Below are 25440 nucleotides of genomic sequence, written 5' to 3'. Positions count from 1 at the left end.
TATTCTGTCCGCCCATTCACAACGCAGTCCTAACGACAGACGCTTCCAGGAAGGGCTGGGGAGCGCATCTAGAGGTATACGAGACACAGGGTCTGTGGACGTTAGCAGAGCAAACGCTACAGATCAACCTGCTGGAACTTCGAGCCATTCGCCTTGCTTTGCAAGCATTCCAGACATTCTTGCGAGGCCGCAGAATCATGGTATATACGGACAATCAAGTGGCAATGTTCTACATCAACAAACAGGGGGGCTCATGCTCCTGGACCCTCTGCAAGGAAACATTAAAAATTTTCCACCTAGCACACCAGCAGAGCATACATCTTCAAGCAACTTATCTACCCGGCATAGCAAATACAAGAGCAGACAGGTTAAGTCGCATCTTTCATCCCCACGAGTGGACCCTCAACGCGGAAGTGGCGCTCCAAATATTCAACAAATGGGAAACTCCGACAATAGACCTCTTTGCTACAGAACACAACACACAACTTCCCAGGTTTTGTTCCATCCATCCAAGCACACTCAGAATAGCTCAAGATGCGTTTCTGATTCCGTGGTCAACAGGCCTACTCTATGCCTTCCCACCCATTCCCCTCATCACCAGAACTATGCAAAAGTGCATAGCGGACAGAGCGCAAATGATACTCATCGCCCCTGCTTGGCCTCGCCAACCATGGTACAGTTACCTCCTTCGCCTTTCCAGGGACGAACCGATCCGGCTTCCGAATTGTTCGGACCTTCTGCTTCAGGATCAGGGGACCCTGCTCCATCCGCTACACTCCTCCCTGCACTTGACAGCCTGGAGACTGACAGGTGGCTACTAACGCAACAAAAGGTGTCCCATAGAGCACAACTCATACTTTTAGAGTCCAGAAAACCCTCCACTAGACTGAATTACAGTTACAAATGGAAAAGATATACCACCTGGTGTACGTTAAACCACATATTTCCGGTGGATTGCACACCACAACAATTACTAGACTACCTGCATACCCTTTACGAAGAGGGCTTAGCCACAGCATCTATTTGTGTCCATTTGAGCGCTATTGCGGCCTACCATAGGCCATTTAATAATGTCACAATATCAGCACATCCCCTTCTCGCTCGATTCCTCAAGGGCATACTACACATTAGACCACCTTCCAAGAAACCAGCAGTTCCGTGGAACATCAATATAGTCTTAGAACAATTGATGTGTTCCCCCTTCGAACCCATGGAATCGGCACATATAAAATACCTAACCTGGAAAGTGGTATTTCTCGTCGCAGTCACTTCGACGAGAAGAGTCAGTGAGCTACAAGCATTAGTACACTATGAACCTTACCAACAATTCTTCCATCAAAAGGTAGTACTGAGAACGCATCCCTCCTTTCTGCCAAAGGTCATTTCGCAGTTTCATATTAATCAAACTATTGACCTACCAACCTTTTTTCCAAAGCCACATGCCAATGAACGCGAAGCATTATTACATACCCTGGATTGTAAAAGAGCGCTGGCGTATTACAGAAATAAAATGTCTGTCTCATCACGTCCATCACAACTATTTCTTTCCTTTGACCCTAAAGGGCCAGGTCTACCGGTCACGAAACGGACCATATCAAGCTGGATAGTACAATGCATCCAATTCTGCTATACCAAACAAAACGTACCACTGCTTCAAAAGCCTAAAGCACATAAAGTTCGTGCCCTGTCCACCTGGGCACACCTTAGACATATTCAGCCTATAGATATATGCAAAGCGGCAACATGGACTTCCCTGCACACTTTCACAGCACATTACTGCTTAGATCAGCAAGCTTCGGCGGATACAAAGCTAGGTCAAACAATCCTACAATCCGCGACAGCTCAGACCAAGTGATTGCCACAGCCTAGTTCACGTTCCAAGAACAGAATAGACAGAACGTTCTGGGGAGCTTGTGACTCCCAGGACAGCATGGCTAATTCATCCTGCTATCGACGGGAAAAAACAAGTTTGCTTACCGTAAACGTTGTTTCCGTAGATAGCAGGATGAATTAGCCATGCTGACCCACCCTCCTCCCTGGCAATCACCATGCTCATTCAACCATTACTGCTTAATCACAGACTGAGGAGAATCTGTACTTCCTGCGCGGGAACCCACGCGCAGCCGCAGAGGGAACAAAAAACTAACCTCTGCTTTATCAAGCTCCGCCTCCCGGACCTGATTGACAGATCCCAGGACAGCATGGCTAATTCATCCTGCTATCTACGGAAACAACGTTTACGGTAAGCAAACTTGTTTTTTTTTTAATTTGTATTTTATTGAAATGTTTCATTAAGCGTTTTACACCATCCTTATTAACACAAATGCATATGAATTATCGGAAGCATTTTTAAATCATGGTTAAGTCCTATGATTAGGCATGGAGGAAATACTTGCCATGGCTCATTTACGTTCCTATTGCTGGAATATATTTCTTGGGACAGCCTATTGTTGAGCTATCAATATTTTTCAGTCTGCCATACTGTGAATTGTTGCACCATCAAACTGTTTTGTTTGGTTTTTTTTCACTTTTTAGAAAAATACCTCACTTAGAAACTATGAAAACTTGTTTCCACGTGATAAAATACCTTTAAAAAGAATTAATGATTGGCCATCTGCACTTCAGAATGTGACCAGCTCCAGCAGTTTGCCTTTGCCTACTCCACCATTACCAGATATTTCAGAAAATAACACAGCAAGACCTCCTGTTCCTTGCCCAAGAATGAGGCCAGCACTTCATACTCCTCCAGTTCCTCTACCAAGAAAAGATTTAGATGACCTGTTCTCAGGCAAAATGCATAAAGCGCCTTCTCCGTTGCAAGTTGGAGAAAGAGGCAAGCTGTATCCTTTGATTACAGCAGAAATGAGGGCCATGAGTGTTTCAAATGATTCAGTGAGTATCTTTTAACCATTTAACAAAGCTGTTAAACTGATTACAAATTTGTACTCTCTCTCAATTTATCAGGGATAGGGGTTCTTTTATGTTGTTGCTTCCTCATTATCCTCCAACTGCTCTGGTTTATAGAATAACCAAAATGTATGCATATAGAATCCAGCTGTTCTTAACTTTGGTCTTCCAAACCCACCCAGCAGGTCTGGTTTTCAGTAATTAAGCTTAAAATATGTTTATATACATAGGAGACCCAATACATGGAAATAACTTATATGTATGAATTAAGGACATCTGCAAAACCAGACCTATTGGATGAGCTTTGAGGACTGTGCTGGAATCCACTCTTTAGAATAACAATTCTCAACCGGTATGTCGCAACACACCAGTGTGTCGCCAGGCACTGGCAGGTGTGTCACGGCTCCCAGTGTTCCACTGCCCCGGTTGTGCTTCCCTGTTCCCTGCCCCTTCGGGCCAATGGCAAGCCTCCTCCATTCTTCCTGCCCTCACACAGGCCAAACGGAAGCCTCCTCCCTTCTATTTGCCAGTGGGAGTAGGAAGAAGGGAGGAAGCTTCTGATTGACCAGTAAGGCACGAAGAATGAGGAGAGCATAGGCCAGGGGTGGGAGGGGATGGGAGGAGTGGCAGTGTCGAAGCAAAGCCACCACGGGAGCTCATCCCCATGGCGGCGAAGAAGAAACCCGACCCTGATGAAGCCAGGCTGCCACGGGATCCCATCCCTGTGGTGGTGAAGAGGAAGCCTGACCCTGGCCAAGCAAGGCCGCCATGGGAGCCCATTCCCGTGGCAGCGAAAAAGAAGTCCCGCTGGAGTAAAGCAGTGGCGGAACTGGAGCCCATCCCTGCAGCGAAGGAAGAAGAGGTTTGGCTGTGAGGCCCGGTGCATGCATGTGAGAATGGGAGCCTGGGTGTGGGTGTGTGTGTGTGTGTGTGTGTGTGATCCTGGGTGAGGGCTGGTGGGTGTGAGTGGGTGCCTGAGTGAGGGCTGGTGTGAATGGGTGCATGCTGGTGTGTGTGATTTTGAGCTTATATATGAGAGAGAGACTGGCCAGGGAGGTGATGTTTCTGGGTGACAGAGAGAGACTGGTCAGGAAGATGACTGGTGTGTGCGTGAGAGACCAAGACTGGTCATGAGGTCTAATTTGGGGTATGTGTATGTGAATGAGTGACTGGTTGTGGGCCCTAAGAAGAGAATCGTGAGGACAAAGCTTTAGCAGCCGCTGCTGCTTCTGTTGTGTGCTTTTGGCCTGCAAGAGAAAGGAGTAGGAGAGTTGCTGGAGATTGTAAGTAAAGGTATCTTTTTAAGTTTATTTTTCATTATTGACTACATATTACCCAATAATTAAAATGGCAATCTGCCTGTTTTGAAATATTTAATTGGTATTTGGACAATTGTTTTAATAATTTTTATGAGTTTGAAATTGTTTGACCTTATTCTGTTCATCAGCTGTTTTGAAACATTTATTAATATAGTTTTACAATTATTTTTGCGAGGGGTTCTATAGCAGCTTGGCTTGTTCTGTTTTCCTAATAGGAAGTATATTGGTGTTTAGGGCCTGCTTTAATATTTATAGTGTTACCTTTTCATAGATAGGGTTGTTACTGTTGGAGTGCATGCCATAATGCAGGTGTAACTTTGTGCAGATTAGTTTGTGTGCACTATTGCAGATCATGGGACTATGTTAGGTGCTATATTTGTTTCCATTTCTCCAGGTTCGCACTGCATGCAGAGTGGCTTTTTTGGTTTTCCACTCCAGTTTCTGTCTCCATATTTATAATTTATTTATTTAAAATTATTTATATACCATTTTTATACATACTCGTAGTCAAAACGATTTACAAAATTAAAACATACATAAGCCATAAAACAATCTAAGAATATTAAAGATGAGCAAATGAACAGTGGCCAGAGTTGATGATTGGTATTACTGTTCCAGCTGACCCCCCTTTTTGTATTTGTGGTTTTTGTGACCTTGGTGAAGGTCGGCTTTGTGTGTGACCGAGGTGAGGTATTTTACTAGCATATAGGCATTTGTATCAATCTTATTTGTTGTGTTTTCTCAATAGGATATGCATTAGTGGTAAATTACTGTCATTTTTCATAAGGAAGGCTATTGTACCTAGTAGTAAAGGGAGTTTGTTTTGCTTTTACTGTCACCAGAACCAGAACATCTTTTTTTTGTATGGTGAGTTGTATGGGTAATGACCTAGTTCTGTTCTGACCCATTGCTGGGAGTTGAGGGGATTCCTGTGGATGCAGAGTACATGTTTACATATAGCCTCGTGACGGTCACATGTTCAGTGTGTCACGCATGTGAGAACCACCTGTCAGGTGTGTCCCTGCTGAAAAAAGGTTGAGAACCACTGCTTTAGAAGACAAAATTGCGTGAGTGCATCTCAATCATATTCATTGTAAGCATCCTAAATATCCAGCCCCATTTGTGGGAGGTCACAAGAACCAGAATTGAGACACACTTCTTTGTTAACAATCTTTCATCTTATTGGGGCCCAGTATGCCTTGCAAAATTCAAGAAGCCTCAAACACATTTCAGTCAGTTTGGTGTAAACACTTATGTTTTTTAATCTTCCAGACATCTATTATGTCCAGCTTGTATCCATGGAAGAATAATATGAAGAAATCAAAAAGTGTGGATTGTCTGGACTTGCTGGACACAAAACTGGAAATAGTACCTGAAGATTCATCTGTGTCGAGAAAAGCCCAGATTATAGAAACCCCAAGCTCTACAAACCAAGTCAAAACCAAGAGCAATAATGTAAGTAATTCCAGTTCACCTACTGTGGGGAAGAAACTGAAGAAATATATCCCTTTGATGAACAAGGCTCTCCCCTTCATAACAGATGGAAAACTGACGCTGTCCAAGAGAGAGATGGGAGCTGGTGGGGAAAAGGCCACTGTCTGTATGGTCAACACTCATTCAGGGCACCTATCAAATGAAGATACCACTTGTCTATCAGGCAATGCAAATGCAGAAGGGAAGCCACATGAGTTGGGGACTTTGCCTGCTATTTTCAGGAACAATGTGCTGCTGGTTCCTAACAAGTTGAGGTCTGGAGCAGAGAAGGCAACCCCATGCAAAAGAAGACTAATCAAATCTCCGAATTCCCAGGAGGAGTATCAACGGCCGCCACCTTTTGCTCCAGGGTTTTAGTATGCAGGAGGGGGAGAGAACCTCAATAAGAATGCAGGATATTTTGAAAATGTTTCCATGACTGTGCTTGCTGTATCACTAAGACCAGCAGTTGTTACAAGGCAACTGATCCTCATTCCTGCTGCAAAAATAAAATTGGCAATGAATAGAAGAGTGAGTGGGCCCCAGTCAAGCACCTGCCAAGATTTCAGAGTCCTGCCCCATGGGAACTTTAGAGGAAGTGCTGAATTAGTGGCTTGGCCACTGAGAAAGTCAGGAGATGGTATGGTTACTTGCTCAATTATAGCTCTGTTTGCATGTTTATTAGTTCATTAAAAAAATAATAAATTAAGGAAAATGTTTTAGTTTTCCACTGCTACCATCACCACCACTCTCACAGGGAAATACAATATTTGTATTGCACTAAATTTTATGTGGGGAAAGAGAGCTTTAAGGGGGTAATGTCGCTGAAGTCTGTCTAAATGAAGCACAGGTACTATTAAAAATGAGTCTGAGTTGTTGGACATATATTTTGGACATTATGACTCATAATGTCCCTGCCTGGCACACCACCTAGAGTTAAAAAGCTTCACTCTATTGAAGGCCTGCAAGGAGCCATTTTCTGTATCTTCTCTTTTGAATTTTACATAAGAACATAAGAAATTGCCATGCTGGGTCAGACCAAGGGTCCATCAAGCCCAGCATCCTGTTTCCAACAGAGGCCAAACCAGGCCATAAGAACCTGACAATTACCCAAACACTAAGAAGATCCCATGCTACTGATGCAATCAATAGCTGTGGCTATTCGCTAAGTAAACTTGATTAATAGCCATTAATGGACTTCTCCTCCAAGAACTTATCCAGACCTTTTTTGAAACCAGCTACACTAACTGCACTAACCACATCCTCTGGCAACAAATTCCAGAGCTTTATTGTGCGTTGAGTGAAAAATAATTTTCTCCAATTAGTCTTAAATGTGCTACTTGCTAACTTCATGGAATGCTCCCTAGTCCTTCTATTATTCGAAAGTGTAAATAACCTGCACACGCATGTTGTAAAATTGGGCGTATATGTGTACATCTGTACCATCCTGCCACCTACTGCCACCATTCTGATGTATATATGTTTCCTCAAATGTTGCCATATATAAATTGGCCACCAATGGTGCTATTGAAGATTTCATGGGTATACCATAGATCTGATGGAAAAACTTGGATCCAAATGCAAAATAGTTGTTAAAAAGGACTAGTTCTGCTAATTCTCTCAATGACTGTTATACACTGAAAACCTGTTCTCAAACTTAATGCATTCCCTACAAATTGTAATGCTGCAACTTGAGGAATATTCCTATAAAGAGATTTGATGTCAATGGTCACCAACCACACTTTATTGCTTGTAAGATAACAACATGATTGCAATATAGTTAGGAAATGTACAGTATCCTTAACATAAGATTTCATCTTCTTTTGGAAAAGGTTTTACAACCTTTTGTCCAGGACCGCCAGAGGTTCCAAAACTGCTCCATGGAGTGATACAATAGGTCTAATAGGAGGACTTGCAAGATTCTTATGTATCTTTGGAACCGAATAGATTACAAGTTTTCTCGGATGTTCTACTCTTAGAAACATTTTCTCTTGTTCAGTGAAACCAATAGATGAATCAACAATTATCTTGTTTTATCCTGTATCCTAAAAGTAGGATCCTCTGTCGTTTCTTGATAAAACGTTTGATCGTTTAAATGTTGTAAGATTGTATCAACATACAATTGCTGATCCTGCACAACAATCGCTCCTCCTTTATCAGCTGGTTTTATTACTAAATAGGAGGATCTATGCAATGAAGTCAAAGCTTGTCTTTGTTCCTTAGATAAATTATGATGCCATTTTTTGTGCATTGCTTCGTATTGACACAAATCCTGTAACACTAGGCAATGAAATGTGTGGATATATGGATCACTCGGTCCAGGTGGATTCCAATTGTAGAGTATACAAATGAGCCAAATATACAGATAGATCATCACTGTTAAAATATAAATCTGAGAAGGCATCTACTCGGCTAGTTTGTGTGTTGAAACAAACCATGGAGGCATCGGCTATTGCCACCTCTATTAAGAAACACTGTCATGTTTTGAAACTACATGAGATTTTTCAGGAACCTGATTGATTGCAACTTCATAGGGTTCCAATATTAGAGATAAAGTTGTACACTTATGCCTATTTGACAATACTGTACAAAAAGATGGAGGTAGACATTTTAAATGTGGATCCGTGTGCCTTTTATGTTAACACAGTTGAAGGCGTTGAGCAATATGATCCAGTTACTGGGTATAGAATAAAAAGGAGAGCACGTACAAACTGTTGCCGGAGCATGTGGTCAATGCTTATGCCATAGCCAGGTTTAAAAGGGGTTTGAACAAGTTCCTGGAAGAAAAGTCCATAACCAATTATTAGCTAGGTGGACTTGAGGAACCCTACTACTTATCCCTGGGAATGAGCAACAACGAATTAGAATTATTCTTTGCGTTCTTCCACATACTACTACTGATTAAGATTGGTCACTGTTAGAAAAAGGATGCTGGGCTTGATGGACCTTTGGTCTGACCAAACATGGTATCTCACTTTTAATGAGAATTTAATAATATAAGACAAAAGATAATGGGCCAGATTTTTAAATCTGTGCATGTTATAAAATCCGGGGTCGGTGCATGCAAGGGGATGCACACTTGTGCACCTTGCACATGCCAAGCCCTAGGGGAGCCCCAATGGCTTTCCCTGTTCCCTCAGAGGCTGCTCTGAAATTGGAGCGGCCTCGGAGGGAACTTTCCTTCCGCCACCCCCCACCCCTCCCCCGACTTTTGAAGTTGCGCCTGCCTCTGAGCCAGCATAGGTTGCGCATGCCAGCACAACCACTGTGCCGGAAGCCTCTGTCCTGCCCCCGGCCCGCCCATTTTTTCAAGCCCCAGGAGATATGCGCGTCCCGGGGCTTGCGTGTGTCGCCGAGCCTATGCAAAATGGGCTCAGTGCGCGCAGGAGCAGGTTTTCGGGGTTACACGTGTAATATATGCGCGTAACCCTTTGAAAATCCGCCCCAATGTATGTAAATTTGTGTGTGTTTGTTTGTTTGAATCATTTTATTTTATGTGTACTTTGTCATTTATTGTTTATGCTTATGTTTAAATTCAATGCAGAGTCTATATACATCACCCAGTGTTTCTGAGTAGTTATTTGTTTACATTGCATTAATTTCAGTATTTTTTGCAAAAGATAACTACAAAGACAAGTGGTCATGAAATTTACTTTTCTCCAAGAACAAGCAGGATGATAGTCCTCACACATGGGTGACATCATCAGATGGAGCCCAGCACCCAAAACGTTTGCCAAAGTTTCTAGAAACTTTAACAGACACACTGAGCATGCCTAGCATCTCACTATCTACACATCCATGCAGGGTCCCTCTTCAGTCTCTCTTTTTCCACAAAGTTGAAGCCTCACAGCTGTGGAATGGTCCTTGCAGGAGCAGTGTCTCCAGATCAATTTCCTGGAGCTCTGGGTGAGACGATATACCCTATGTGCATTTTGGGATCACTTGACCAACAAGGTAGTTCTGGTCCAAAATAACAATTAAGTGGCAACCATCAGGGGGCAACGAACTCATTTCTCCTCTGCCAAGAAGTGGTACAGATCTGGTCCTGGGCTCTCTCACAGGGCATTCTCCCACAAGCAATGTAGCTGCCAGGGGCAGAAAACGTCATAACGGATTCATTGAGTCAGACCTTCCACCCCCACGAATGGTCCCTGAAATAGGAGGTGGCAAATCGCATCTTCTGCCTGTGGGGAACCCTGGGCATAGATCTGTTCACTTCCCCAAACAACCAGAAAGTGGATCAATTCTGCTTCCTGATCAGGGCAGCTGGGGGGGGGGGGGGGGGCGGTTTCGGATGCCTTCTCACATCACTGGGTGCCGGCCTCCTGTATGCATAATCCTTCGCTGCCACTAGTCTCAAAGACTCTCCTGAAACTTCCACAGGACAGAGGCACCATTAGACTGATCACGCCTTACTGGCCATGTCGGATCTGGTTCCCACTTCTGCAGGATCTATCTTCACAGCCTCCAATCCAGCTGGGACTGCTCCGGACCTGATCATGCAGGATCAGGGCAGGCTGCGCCACCTCAACCTCCGAGTTTTGTCTCTCATGGTATGGATGTTGACTGGGTGACCCTGCAGACCCTGGGCCTTTTGGACTGTGTGTCTCGAGTCCTGGTGATGTCCAGGAAGCCTTTCACTAGAACATCTTACAATCTCAATTGGAAGACGTTCTTGGTTTGGTGTGAGGGGAATGGGTTGGATCCTTTCTCCTGCTCCACTATGAGGGTTTTGGACTACCTGTTGCACTTGTCCGAGGCTGGCTTAAGGACCACCTCCATGAGAGTGCACCTTAGTGCCATTGGAGCATATCATCAGGGGATGGATAGCTCATTCATCTCAACCCATCTGCTCATAGGGCATTTTATGCGAGGTTTACTGCAGCTCAAGTCTCCAATACGACTCCTGGCGGTTGACCTCAACGTGGTCTTCACCCATCTCATGAGGGCACCATTTGAGCCCCTGAGATTTTGCAACCTGAAGTACCTATCCTGGCAGGTCATCTTCCTGGCGGCAGTCACCTCAGCATGCAGGGTCAGTGAACTTCAATCTTTAGTATCATATCCACCTTATACTAAATTTTTTCATAAGGTGGTTTTGCGTATGCATCCAAAGTTCCTTCTGAAGGTGGTCACGGAGTTCCATCTCAATCAATCCATTATCCTGCCCACCTTTTTTCCAAGGCCACACTCTCACCAGTGTGAGCGTGTCCTGCACACTCTAGATTGTAAAAGGGCCCTGGCCTTTTACCTGGACCAGACGGTGACTCACCGCCAGTCCATGCAACTTTTTGTCTCCTATGACAAAAACAGGTTGGGAGTCGCAGTGTCCAAGCAGACTTATCCAACTGGCTAGCAGACTATTTCTTTCTGCTATGCACAAGTGGGACTGCAACTTGAGGGCCATGTCAAGGCTCATTCTGTTTGAGCCATGACAGCTGCGGTAGCTCTTGTGTGTGGTACCTGTACATGAGATCTGCAGGGTGGTGACCTGGAGTTCCCGCAACATCTTCGCCTCTCATTATTGTTTGGACAAAGGTGGGTGACATGACAGTCATTTTGGTTAGTTGGTCCTCCGGATTCTTTTTCAGCCATAACAACCCAACTCTTCCTGCCTCGGGCCCCTTATTCAGGTGCAAGCTTTCTCTTAGTGTTATAGCAGCATTAGTTATTGTGCATGTTTGCATCTGTTAAGTGCTGCCTATGTTAGGTTTGGGAGCAGCCTGTAGCTACGTATTCACCCATGTGTGAGGACTAACATCCTGCTGTCCTTGGAGAACACCTGTTACAGGTAAGCAACTCTGCTTTTCTATGAGTTTGGGGAGGGGCAGCAGAAGGAGTGAATTCAGGATGAAAATGGTATTAAATTCTGACTCACTGGCAAGGGGTGAGTAACACATTTTTTGCAAGTTATACTTTATATTGTACCAAGAAGGACAATATTACTTATAGAATGATTTCAGATTCCTGTCCAGAAATCCACTGCCTGGCTTCAATAAATCCATTAGCACCCATGGCAGGGTACCGACGTGGCTAAATTCAGCATGGATTAAGTTCAGATTCGGATGTGAAAGGTGCTATATGGAGAAAAAGGAAAAGAGAACATTTATTTTTCAAACCATCTCTTATTTAAACATCACTATGTTAATATTATCAGTGGGCTTCAAACTTTTGAAAAGCACTCCTACTTTCGATGTCACATTCTGTCCACCTGTCTGTCATGGGAGCTGTCCAGACTCCAGTGCTGAACAGTAGTGAAGCACACTTTAATAATCCACTGGGCTTATTGATCATCGTAATAAACATTGCATTTTTACTATGCGTGCCAGCTGCAATCTGGAGAACAGACATAGGTGCTGGGCCCTGAATCCAAGCTTTGTTTAGCTGTGTATCAAACCTAAGTCGTTTAGTGAGTACAGAGTACTCAAGTTTTAAAAAGCATGACAATACCACAACAAAAAATGACTGGGAAAACCTGCTTTTTTGAATTTTTCTCCTGCTCTTTTGGATTTCCAACTCAAGTAGAACCGGTCTCCACTGGGCTCAGTTACAAGAAGCCTTTATTTGCAACTACTAGGCAGAAGGTTCTGCATTTCAGAATAAATAACTGATAAGATGGGGGATATGGCTATAGCCTTCTCTAGAACAATTTAAAGAGAAAATATCCAGGCAATGAAAGGGAAAGAGTTAACACAGTAATACTTTCTGGATTGCTTCCTTTGGTCCTTGCATTGTGTTTTGATTTTCTCCCTAAACCTCCTTTCTTTTTGTGTTGACACTTATTTAATTTTTAAATACATTTTTACATACTTTTTTTTTTTTTTACTGGAAAAGATGTACCCCCTTGAGTAGCTTATGGTATATCCTTGCTTTCTGTTGGCCAATGGGATGCCTACTCAGGGGCAATGAAGATTAACATGATAGCACCCATCTTCCCTACCCTCTTCTCCCCCAACCTGATTTACTTAAATCCATAGCCCTGAAAGTGGCTTTAAAAAGCATCTGTATGCTTCTTGGAAATGAAAAAACAAAACAAAACACCAGAACAAAACAATGTAGGAGGGAGGAAAGTGAGAGCTTGCAGTGATATTACTTGTTTTAATTGATGAATGAATTATTAATTTGGGAAATTTTGCAATCTTTAATGAGTATTAATTAAAACAGTCAAGTAATGATGCTGAAACTAGGGCTCCTGGGGGATGAAGTGGTGGTACAAGGATAACCTCCCAGGTTTGAATTAGAGAGCTACCGTGCATGGTTGGCCTCATGTTACCGAAGCCTTCCAACACCCCTGCCCTCCCCTCATATAAATCTCCAATAAAGAACCTGTGCACTCCAGGCCTTATACGAAAGGAATTCAAAACCCATTTGGAAGTTCCAGTGCCCATATTGGTCCTGCAGAAAACTGGATTCTTTGTAAGCTGTAAGATCTTTTATTGATAAAACACAAGAATAAGTGATGTACATGAGGTTCCAAGAAGACATGGGTTTCTTCTTCAGATGTGGATTGGTGTTGTCTCCAAAGCTCACACCCCTTCACCTTTGGATAATCTTTCTATTTGCCTAATAAGAGGTCTCATAGCCTGCAAGAATCCAGGAGCCTCACTGGAAGGGAGGGGAGGGAATACCCCCTAGCTAAGTCACATAGGCACTCACCTCAGGAAATCCGGGGCACGGATGATCATGTGCTGGAAGTCATCCAGCGAGAGTTTGCCATCATTGTCCAGGTCTGTCTCGTCGATCACCTTCTCGCAGACCAGGCACACTTCCTCTGGCGTGAGCTCATGGCGGGTCAACTTGTTCAAGGTCTTCTGCAGGTCCAATTTACAGATATAATCATCGTTGTTGAAATCTGTTATGGCAAGAGGGTATTATTTTTGTTGTTGCTTTCATTTCAATCCCCTCCCCCAAAAACCACAAAACATCTGGGTGCTCTTCCTTAGCTAATAAGTCAGGTAAAAGGACCCTCTAAGTTCAGAAAAAGAGAAACTCTTTCCTTGTTGCACCCCCACCTCCTCCTCAAAGGCTGCTTGCCAGTAAGGGATGAGCTACCATTTTAAGATGGCACAGAAATGACATTTAGTTTTTTATTTTGAGTCATTTCCCATCTGAAACAATACAAAAAAACAAACAAGCAATGATTTATATGTTGTTTTAGAGGGTGCTAAATGCTTCAGTGCACATTAAAGCCATTTAGTGCATGATAAAATAAAAAGGAAATAGAAACAAAAAGCAAACAAAACAAAAACTTGGTAGACCAGGTAAATTAAAAAAATATCAGGGGTCAGGCAATCGACCCTGCAGTTTTTAAAAGATGTTATCTGTAAAATGCAAGAGGAACCTGCCTGATGTCAACTGCTAAATACAAGTGAAATTTTATCCTTATTTTAATGTTAATCTTTTACTCACCATAAATTTTAAAAGCATAGTAAGCTTTGAGATCTTTTGGTGCCATTTCACTCAGCACTGAGAACATATCCAAAAAATCATCCAGTGTCATATTGCCTTCCCCATCCTCAGAGAAGACCTCTGCTATCCGCCGACGAAATGGATTGTCCTGTGGGAAAAATTAAAGAAATTCAGCATTTTATTTTATTTTTTTAAATCTCCTGAAACAAACAACAAGTAAAACAAGACAGTAATCCTGCTACAGCACATGCAGTGGCAATGCAAGCTTCACATACACACACAAAATATCATTCGGCACCATTCTGGATTATGGTGCAGGTGGGCAGGAGTAACTGGGGATCACCTCCTGCTTCACTGGGATCCAGGGCATAGGGGGCTGAACAAGGGGTCTGTATATTGTGAGGGGACAGAGTTATCAGCCTGTGAGAGGTACTTCCTCAGGGGACATGTTGATGCCCATTAGTGCATAGTAAAATGTTTTAACATGTTAAAATCAGAAACAAAACAAAACCTTAAGAAAAAAAAAAAAAAAGCGAATACAAATCTCCTCACGCACACAGCCCCACCACAGCGCAGGTACAGCAATGACAGCAAGAGAGCAATTTTCTCTCAAGATGTCCCACCAGTGTGACTCAGTGCCCACCTCTGTGCGGTGAGAGGGAAATTTAGTCTCCCGGCCTGTGCAATCTTTGGTCTCTTTACGAAGACTGCCAACATGGTTGGCAATTAGCATCACACTGTGACAATGGCTTTCATCCCTGGAAACTGGACCGGGACCAGGAACTTATTTCACATAGCCCACCTAACAATGACCTGAGCCAGATTGGCACCATTGCCCTAGAGATGAATGGCCATGGAGCCCTGCTCTTCCCCAATTCCCAATTCATATCATTTCAAGTATCTTTCAGAATCTTGCCAATTAGCACAGGATAAATTATTCAGAGGAGAAGGGCGAGAGTGACACCTGGCACCCTCCCCAGGCTGTGGACTCTGAGTACCTTTAATTCTGGCATGCTGCCAATCAGTTCATAGGGAAGCTTGACATCTGGTTTACTGGTGTAATCAAGGGGAACGAGCTGAGGAGCCAGGTCTCGATACCTGTAAAAGAGTCTAAAGTCAGAAAGAGAAGAAAACCAAAACAGGTTTTAGATCAAGGGTTTATTTATTTATACATACTTGACAATTTTTATTAATATAAAACCACATTAACAATACATTGTCAATGAATGGTACTATCACATGCATAGTTACAACCTTCAGAAAACAGTTAAGTAATATGCGCCACTAGTGAATCACTGACTGTAGGAACTAGTCATCCTAATTTGTCCCTTGCATGGTCCATAACCTCCACCCTCCCTGCCCCTGCCCTCTGGTGTGGTCCCACAGGTTACTCATATATTGCACATTATTCCTGAAGATAGTGGTTTATGTTGGACCGTATTCTGTAAAACTTGGGTAGAGAATCCCTTCTAATAGCCATCAATTTTTCCAGCGTATATAATTGCCGTAATTTTACTAATAACTGTGTGCAGGTCGACGTGGTGTTAGACTTCCAATGAGCGGCCACCACCATGGGTTTATATTTTTAACATTTTATTGCACGGGAGGAAAAAGAATGAAGGTGAGTTACAAAGTGAGCGCAAGGCTCCAGCTTGTGCTGATTCAGCCACATGTTCGGCATTGCTGATTTATTAAACGTTTTTGGCATAAACGCAGTCGGACTCCGATCTGATAACATCGACTAACTGACTGAAGCATGCCCCTGCCTTTGCATACAAAAAAAAAAAAGCCAACATTACACCCCACACACCCCTACCGGTCCATCCAGCAGAGAAATGCATCTCCACAGGGGCTTACAAACAGGTTTTGCTTTCACAACACAAATACAGGAAAGGAAACTAAACTCACATCCAAAATAGGATTTGACAGTTGTTCTCCCCATGGGCGAAGGATCCTTTTTTATGGTGTTGTGAGCATTGAAGTAAGCTAGACATTTATTTTATTATTAAAATTTAAAAAAGAGGCAAAACCTTAACTAACAAGAATAATCGGCCCCACTGAAAGATTGTGCACAACTTAGACGGAAGAGGATGGCAATTAAGGACTCCGGGAGCCACCCGGTCTGCTATATGGGTTCTTGGTGCTTCGGAATTCAGACACAGATACAAAGAGTCAGGATAATTCTCCATCTCTCAGTGCAGAACCGGGTCCCAGTGCCAAACAAACGAGTAACAAGTCTGATCCACGGCAAAGAGTGAATTGCCGCACCTAGAATTTAGGTCTCTCATGAGAATTTTTTTTTCCCTCCAACAAAATCCTGAATTAAGCCTGGAAAAAATGGAAATAGCCGTGATGTCCCCGACCTCCCCCCCAACAATCCCTGTAGATTGTATTTGATAATAAAACTGCCTCCAATTTTGGGATGCCAAGAATACATTTATAAATCATTTGAAAACTAAAGCATTGTGGAAAGATCAAGATCTTTGAGGGACTGCAGGAGTTCAATAATGTTAGGGAAAGCAACTGAAAGTAAGATAATAATAATAATAATCATTTATATCAGTGGATCCCAAACTGGGGTCCACGAGACCATCCCAGGGCTCCTCCAGAGGGATGCAAGAAAGTTTTGATAGGAAGAAAATGAGCGGGCTTGTGCTAGCTGTGAGAGTGAGGCCTATTATAGCCCTGAAAACTTCACCCCACATTGCTGCAGACCAGGAGGAGGAGGAGGGACAGAGAGGAGCTGTTCACAACCATGAGAAGCCTCAGACTGCCCTGCTGCATTTTTAGCGGAGGTGGGGAAGACAGGGACCGATTGTAAACCCCACCACTGCAATTCATGAGGATATGGGGCAGAGGGGATTATTATCACAGTGGTGAGAAACATTTCCCAATACTGCCATGTGCTCTGCCTCCAGGCCTGACAGAAGAGAGAGGCTCCAAAAAAGGTGAGGCAAGGCTGAAGGAAAAGCATAGGTACACCCTGGAGGAGAGGAGGTGCAGGGGAGATATGATACAGACCTTCAGATACCTGAAAGGTTTAATGATGCACTTATTTTGTATCTTTTCAGTTGGAAAGGAAATAGTAGAATTAGGGGTCACAAAATTAAACTCCAGGGAGGACGACTCAGAACTAATATCAGGAAGTATTTCTTCATGGAGAGGGTGGTGGATGCCTGGAATGCCCTTCCGGAGGAGGTGGTGAAGACAAAAACAGGCAAAGAATTCAAAGGGGCATGAGATAAACACTGTGGATCCCTAAAGGCTAGAGGATGGAATGACGAAAAGAGTGCATGGGGGGTAATCTGCTTGGTGGTGGTTACTACCCTTAACCAATAACAATGCAACTGCTCTCTGCTTTCACATTGCTCTCAGCTTTGATAGCATGGGGGGGAGGGGGGGGGGGGGGGAAGGGGAATTGAATTCAGAGGACAACCAACTCGGGCCCGATTTTTACTGTCTGGGGTACTGATATGCAGGACTGCTGCTACAGCCAAGATCAAAAGCAAAGTACATCAAGCAGCATTGTCTGAATTTTCAAGACGACTCTTCACCCAGTAAAAATGTTGCTTTGTTAATATATAAGGCTTGGGGGGTAACCTGCATGGAGCAGTAGTTACCATCCTTAACACAAACATGGGGGTAACCTGCTGGGCAGACTGGATGGACCATTTATTCTTTTTCTGCCGTCAATACTATGTGAGAAGAATGGCGAAGAAAGGAAGAAATAGAACTGGGGTTGATTGGTATGAGGGGAAAGACGGAGAGAAGAAGGAATGAGACAGGAATGAGGAACTGGAGGATAAAGAGGGGAGCAAGAAAACCATGACTGAACTGGTTAAAGGGAGTGAGAGTGGATGGCAGTCTCAGGGAGAGAAGGAGAGGACTCCTAGGAATCATGCTGGACAGAGGTGTAGAGAGGGTCACTATGATCCTGGAGGGAAGAAGTGAAAGTGACCATCAGGGATTAAGGAAGAAGGAGAATGAAACAACAACCAGGTGTGGATATGACATTAAAAACAGAAGTTATTTAGGGGAACACATAGACAGACATGGAGCCTTTGAAAAGCAGGCCGTCTTGCTTTTTCTAAAATCTAAATTACTTTGTGACTATCATTTTTTGTATGTGTTTGTAAGAATCATAAAAGAAAATAATAAAGTATAAAAGAAAAGCTGGCTTAAAAGGAGTCAATTTTCAGGGAGGGAAAGTTTCAAAACTTTTTATGTGGGTAAACATGTTTATCTACGTGAAAAGGTCTTTTGAAAGTTGCTATTCCCTGCCACTGAGGGTAAAAGTACTTGCAGCTGTTGTGGGCCTACCCGCGACAGGAGCGGGCAGTCCCCCTACCTTCCTTCCTTTTCAAATACAGCAGGCTGATGCAGACGCCATCCTCCGCGGCCCAGAGGCCGCGGCTGCCTCCTGCTCTGTGCGGCAGGACTGAGCCGTCCACTTCCTTCTCGCGGCTGGTGCTGCTGCCGGGGTCCTAGAACGGCAGGGAAGCCGTCCCTGCCAGGGCCTGCCTCTTCTTCCGCTTCGCGGCAGGGAACCACTTCAACTCGGGCCTCCCACATGGTGGGATGCCACCGATGCACCTCTGCTTCTTCCTGCCTCTCCTTAGGCGCGGGGCGCGCCTCAACCTGACTTTTAAAGGGCCAGCGGCGGGAAAAGCCCCGTGGCCCTCTGAGATGACATCATCAGCTTGTTCCACTTCACTGCTGCCATTCCTCAGGGCCTTTGGAGCTGGTTTGCACAGTGTCTGTGATCTTCCTTCCGTTCCAGATCTTCCGTGGTCTCCTGTGCCTTGATGGATCTTCGTTCCATGTTCTTCGTGTTCCTGAACCTCGTCTCCTTCATGTTCCTGGTCTCGTCCCTCGTCGGAGCTCCCTCGTCGCCTGTCTTCTGTTCCTGATGTTCCAGATGTTCCGTGTCCAGATGTCCTGATGTTTCAAGACCTGAGGTGCCATGTTCCATGTTTCTGATGTCCGATGTTCTTGTCTTGACTTCATCCGTCTCATCTTCAGCTCTTCGTCCAGTTCCCAGTGTCTCGTCTGTTCACCTTTCCTGGCGTGCCATGTCATGGTCTGTGACCAGCCCCGGAGAGGCTGTGTAGGGTGCCTCGTGGTACAAGGCCTTCTTCTCATCTGCAGCACAGAACCTCCGGGAGACTTCTGTTTTTAAAGCCTTGTTCCTGAGTATCTTGTTCCCGGTCTACGGAGTTCCCTTTTATCAGCATTCGTCCATGCCTAAGACTCTGCCAGAACCTGCTCTGCTCCAGCATGGTCTGCAACCAGCCACAGGCAGCTGTGTAGGGCACGCCCCGTTGCAGGCCTCTACTGAATCTTCGCCATGTTCCAGTCTCAAGTTCCATGTCTTCGCCTGGAATCTGCTTCGCGTTCAGCATGGTCCACGACCAGCCATGGGTGGCTGTGTAGGGCTCGCTGCAAAGCAGTTCTCACCCAATACTTTCGCCTGCCTCTTGAATCCTTGCCTGAAACTTCCGAGCAACTTGGATCCTTGTCCGAGTCTTCTGAATCTCTTGAATCCTTGTCTAAGTCTCCTGATTATCCAGGTCTGCATCTGAGTCTCCAGAGTATCCAAGTTTTCGTCTGAATCCTCCGAGTATCCTGAGTCTTCGTCCAAGTCTTCATGTTCCTGCCCTCAGCCTCCGTCTGGCCTCACGCACTTGTCGTTTCCTACTGACGGGTCTGGAAGGGCTATCAAGTGGCCGGAGGGCTACTCTCGAGATCAGCATTGCATTGCTGGATCTCATTGGTGCGTGTAGGTCCAGTGGAGGACTGAGCCTGCCTAGTTCCTGTTCCAGATAATCCTCGCCTTGTCTTCACTCCTGCTCCACCTGTGCTCGTACCAGCTCACCTCCCACGGTGTGTCTTGGGGCTCCTCCCTGAGCCGTGCTGTGGCCCAAGGGCTCACATCCTACCTTAGATGGGACCGCGCCTCCGCGCTCCTAACTGGGCCTGAGGGCATGCTCCGCAACCGCAGCTGTGTACAGCCTGCAGACATTTACTCACAAGAGAGGGGAAGGAGCAGGGCTAGGCTGAAGGATGGAAAGCACATGCAGGGATTTAATTGTGAAATCCTCATGCACACTTTCACACATGCACTTTACACCTGCTTCAAAGCAGGAACAAAAGTACTGGCTTTCTCCTGCCAGCCCAAGTTTTCAAAAAGAAACTCCATGGGTGGCTTCCCTTTGAAAATTTGATTGCAGGTCTGCAGGCACCGGCGCTGTTTCTCTGCCAGGCCATACCAAGTTGCCAACCTGGAACTATTTTGAACTTTCTTCCTTCCCCCATTGCAGCAAAACTGGAAGGTGGAATGGCCTCAACCTTCAATTATGAGGGCAATTTTTAAGTAGTTTTGGAAATTGTGCTCCCTCCATATTCAATATAGATCAAAGTTTTCTACATTGTGAATGATTCTGGCGTGCATAGCATTATTTCTTTAGTTTGAGCATGAAAATTTTAAAGAAAAGTGTATGTGGGTCCATGAAACATTTTGAATCTGAAGGGTGCGTGTTCACTGAAAGGTTGGGAATTCCTGATGTATATAATATTAGGGGGCTGTATCCCTGCTCGCTTCCCTCACCAACCCTGCCAGCAGGGGAGTGTGCAGAAAAGGTATAGGAGTGCTATGTATATGGTGTAGGAAGAGAGGGTGAGGGGGGATGTGTGTATGTATGACTGGGGGCACTTTTCCCCTTGTTACTGCAACTTTGTCCCTATCTCCTCACCCTGTGTGGTTGGTGGAGGGGGGGGGGGGGAGGGAGATGGCGATGTGTATGTGTGTGTGTGGGGGTGTGTGAGCTGACAGCAGAGGGTAGGTTGATAGGGGAGGTGGTGTGTGTGTGTGTAGGGGGGTTGGCAATCGTGGTGGTGGTAGGGTCTGCATGTGTATGTGGGTATTTATTAGCAATTCTTATAGTCCATAAATAACGACCTAGTGCACAATGTGAAGTACACAATAACATTTATAATAAAATACAAATAAGTGACATAACACATACAGCATAAAAATAATCAATAACACACATATAAAACTTCATTAAAATAATCAAAACTACCACAGGTCAATTACAAACCGCCTTAAAATACAAAGCCTTAATCATCTTCCGGAACACCTTTCCATCCTTCTCTGCATGCAGCTGAATTGACAAACTGTTCCACAGCACTTAGGCCATATAAGAAAAAGCCCTATCCCTTGTTGCTTGAAGCCTGTCCCCGTTTTGATTGTAGAGATAACAAGTTCAGCCGACCATAATGATTACCTTGGCACATACTTTGACGGGCTGTCCACTAGAGGGCATGGAGAATCACCATGCAACAGCTTAAAAACAATTATGATGCCCACAGGAAGCAAGTGAAGATTGCATACTACTGGTGTTATAGAGTCAGTACACTTTATGCCCTTTAAATGTCTTGCAGCCGCATTTTGCAATAATTGCAGCGGCCTAATATATCTTTCTGGAAGACCAACCTAGGGCCCATTGCAGTAATCTACCTGCCCAAATAATAATGACTGCTACACGGATCTGAACAACTCTGTTGTCAACAGATTTTCAGTGGCCTTAACAACTTGAGCTTAAAACCTACCCCCTTAACTATCTGTTGAATATGAGATGTAAAAGTTAAGTTTGAATCAACTAAAATCTCTAAATTCCTCACTTCCTACTTAACTTTTAAAGGAACACCTGCACGTTCCAATGGCCTTGACCCAACCTGAGGCTTTCCTTTTTCATCCATAACAAAGTAGTTTTACTATTTAACTCCAAATAATTAGATTTCACCCATTTACTAAGTTCATCCATGCAGTGTTCAAATAAAACATCTGGAAACACATTATTCACAAGTAAAACAATAGCCAATGAGCAAAGAACACTACATAATGGCTGCAGATAGTGTAAATGTTAAAAAGCACCAGTGACAAGTCTGAACCTTGCAGTACACCAGTGTCCATAGCACACCAGGTAGAGTATTTGTCACCTATTTGCACACATCGCTGTCTGTTCCAGGAGAGGACAGCATCTCCAAGCCCAATTTGAGCTCATCTGTACAACAGATGATACTGATTTACTGTGTCAAAAGCAGCCGTTACATCTAGCTGAACTATAGAACACCTGAACGGCTGCAATCTTATAACAAGGCCTCGGAAACATAGTTTTTCCGAAACCTATACTGCTGATTATCTAGTATCACAGGTTGCTCCATAAATCCCTCAAGCTGTAATAAAACACACTTTTCTACTATTTTTTCCAATGTGGGCAAATTGGATATTGGATGGAAATGGACACCACTTCTGAAGACAGGGTTAAATATTTAAATGGTCTCACTGTTGCTCTCTTGAATTGATTAGGTACATTACCCTCCTCTAATATCTTATTCACTATCTGCAACAATATTTTAAGTGTTACATCTTTTGATGCTTTAATAGCAACAAAAGGACAGGGATCTAAGACAGAGTAGGTGGATTTTAGCCCCCCAATTACCCTCATTAATTCAAACTCACACCAACTTTTTCAATTAGTCAAACTATATCCAATGACCAACTACTGATGGCCCCATAGAGTTTTTCCTATGAGCACTTAACTTTCTCCTGAAAATAATCAGCTAAACCTTCACAATTTGTAACACAACACACTAGGGTCTTGCTTTTTTTTTTCACAGTAATAAATGACTCTAAAAGGTGGTTTAAAGAGATCTCTGTCTTTCCTAACATCAAAGTTCTTTTTGCTTCTTGACAGCACTTTCTTAGCACATATTTCAATTTAGATGCCTCAGTGCATTGCCTCTCCAACTATCTTAAAAGGCGTTTTCGTTGCAATATATCACTATACTACCACTCACCAACCCTTTCACTGCCACGCCCCTTTTTTTCTTTTTCGCTGGTGAGGCTTGGGAAACCTCACTTACCCTGCCGCTGCTCATTTTTTCTCTTGCCTGTCTGGTTCAGCAGTATGGTTCTGCTGTGCCTGCCCCAACAGCTTTGAGTGAATGTCGCTTCTCGCACATATGCATAGATGTGCTCCGATGGCCACCCAAAGCACCTAATATTTTTATATTTTGAGATAAAAGGCTTATGACATATCAGTCGTCACCCTGTTGTGTCTGTTTGGCCACTAGGTGGCACCCGGAACAGTGGAAGGTGCAGGGCGTAAAAACAATTTGCTCCATCTGCAAAGCCCTGTTGCATACACAGGCGCAGACACACGCAGGCAGAGACATACACAAGCACAAGCAAACATAGGTACACATATACATGCACACAAGCTTTCCCAAACACACACAGTCTGCCCAGCAAGGGCAGGTTACCCCCAAACCTTATATATTAACAAAGCAACAGTTTTACTGTGTGAGGAGTCTTCTTGACAATTCAGATTTCATGCTGCTTCACATGTTGCTTCACAAGCTTTGCTTTTGAACTTGGCACATACCCCCACACCCATAAGCACACACACATACACAGGTGCACAAACACAGGAGGAGACACAAGCACAGGCTGTTGTAGACCAGACAACTTAAGCAACACCAGTTGCTGTGTGCTAATATACTGTCTGTGAAGCTCTCACTCACAGGGACAGGCAGGCATAAGCACACAGAAGCTCACACACATTGGCACCACAAGCTCGCTCAAGCGCACACAAGTTCCCACAAGTCTGCACAGGTTCGAACACACATACACAGGCTCCCACTTACACAACACACACACAGAAGCCGACTTCTTCAGGCACTGGTAGACCTCTTCTTCAGCTGCCGCGGGATGGGATCCTGCAGCAGCCAACCAGCAGCCCTCTTCTTCCAGTGTTGGACAGCCCTGATTGCGTGAGCCAGAACCCTAAGTGGGTGAGACATGGCCCACCTAGACCAACCTGTGGCTACACCACTGTTGTGGATTGTGAACTGGTTAAAAGACAGGAAACAAGAGTAGGACTGACTAGTCATGGAGGATAGGAAATAGTGCACTGTTCCTGGTGCTTTTTCATCTTCTTCAATAACAATTGCTATTTAGTGCTCTGAGCTGCTCTCTAGAGCTGAGCACAAGAGATGTCTAATATACTGTAATGTAATTTATAGAGAGGTTCCCTAATTTTCTCTATGCTTCCTATTAATTAACAAAATAAAACTATTTATAGTTTTCACTTTTGTTCAATTTTAAAATGTATAGCTATTATAGACCACAGAACCCGAGCATCGTCAGAGGTATCACACTTTTCTGCCTTTGTGAGAAATGCTTAAGGCTTTTCCCCACTGTGATTCTCACTGATATTTTCATTACTAACTATGCAGCAATTGTTGCACTAAAATACAACTGGAATACATATTTCATTCTTTTGCCCCTTTCCAGTCATGAGCACAGAGATTGCTAAAAACCAAGCAGAAATCGGGGTGAAAACATAGATAAATGACAGAGCTTGGGAAATCAGATGACGACTGGAAGAGTACTAGCAGTAATGTGTTAATCTGGCAGAAAACCGGCATCTTTGCAGGCTGTGTCACACCTTTTATCGGATCAAAGATGATCATGCACCTGTACTGCCGAGACTGCATAGGTCCCTCCTTCCTATATGATGTATTTAAACTAATGTCAGGACAGAAGGAAAACATGTGGATCTTGACAACTGCAACAACTCTGAATAATTCTAAGAGCATAACAAGTGCCTTACTGGGTCAAAGCAATAGCCTATTGAGCCCAGCATCTTGTTTCCGACAGTGGCCAATCCAGGTCATTAATGAGAGAGATCCCTTCCCTGTTGCTCCCTCCTAGCTCCCAGTAATAAGAGGTGGCGTTCCCCAGGCCTACCTACCTAATGGTTGTTAATTGACCTGTCCTCCAAAAGCTCGTTCAAACCTCTTTTAAACCTAACTGCACTACAGGCCTTCACCACATCCTCCGGCAACAAATTTCACTGCTTTATTGTGAATTGACTGAAAAAATGTATTATAAAACTGCTACCAGCTAGTTTCAGGGAGAGACCCTCTCGTCCTGATTTTATTTTGAAAGGGTAAATAATCGTCCCCTGTTTATTTGTTCCATACCAATTATGTTTGCATAAACGTCTATCATATCCCCTCTCAATAAAAGGCATCACAACTTGCAAAGAATCCCAAAGATGTCTTAAAAAAATGGTCCCCCCTGTAGTCTTTCTTCACTGGGCAGGGGAGATGGTCTTCATTGTCATTTTCCATCATATTCTACCTTCACAGTTTCCAGAATGTTTAGCTCCTGCCATCCTGGCTGAGAATGCTGGGTGAAATGGAAGAAATATGACGGCGGTGAAAGGTTGTGGTCTCCCTCCAGGAGTTCTGTATTTCATGG

At 44.1% G+C, this 25440-nt stretch overlaps 2 protein-coding genes across 5 annotated transcripts in view; one reads left to right on the top strand and one right to left on the bottom strand.

Annotated features, from left to right (window-relative positions):
- HSH2D (hematopoietic SH2 domain containing) overlaps positions 1-6818 on the top strand; it is a 31811-nt gene extending 24993 nt beyond the window's left edge. For both annotated transcript variants that reach the window (XM_029614497.1, XM_029614498.1), the window contains 2 exons: positions 2536-2892; positions 5499-6818. In XM_029614497.1, coding sequence (XP_029470357.1) covers positions 2536-2892; positions 5499-6077 — 936 coding nt within the window. In that variant the 3' untranslated portion in view covers positions 6078-6818. The remainder of the gene's footprint in view (positions 1-2535; positions 2893-5498) is intronic.
- A 1491-nt stretch (positions 6819-8309) lies between these two features.
- Positions 8310-25440, bottom strand: part of CIB3 (calcium and integrin binding family member 3) — a 38605-nt gene continuing 21474 nt past the window's right edge. For all 3 annotated transcript variants that reach the window (XM_029614495.1, XM_029614494.1, XM_029614496.1), the window contains 4 exons: positions 15107-15218; positions 14109-14256; positions 13356-13551; positions 8310-11776 (listed from right to left, as the gene is read on the bottom strand). In XM_029614495.1, the coding sequence (XP_029470355.1) occupies positions 11755-11776; positions 13356-13551; positions 14109-14256; positions 15107-15121 (381 nt within the window). In that variant the 5' untranslated portion in view covers positions 15122-15218 and the 3' untranslated portion in view covers positions 8310-11754. The remainder of the gene's footprint in view (positions 11777-13355; positions 13552-14108; positions 14257-15106; positions 15219-25440) is intronic.

Source organism: Rhinatrema bivittatum, chromosome 8, assembly GCF_901001135.1.
Source record: "Rhinatrema bivittatum chromosome 8, aRhiBiv1.1, whole genome shotgun sequence".
NCBI lineage: Eukaryota > Metazoa > Chordata > Amphibia > Gymnophiona > Rhinatrematidae > Rhinatrema > Rhinatrema bivittatum.
Note: the sequence above shows the minus strand (reverse complement) of the source record. Positions and strands in the feature narration are given on the sequence as shown.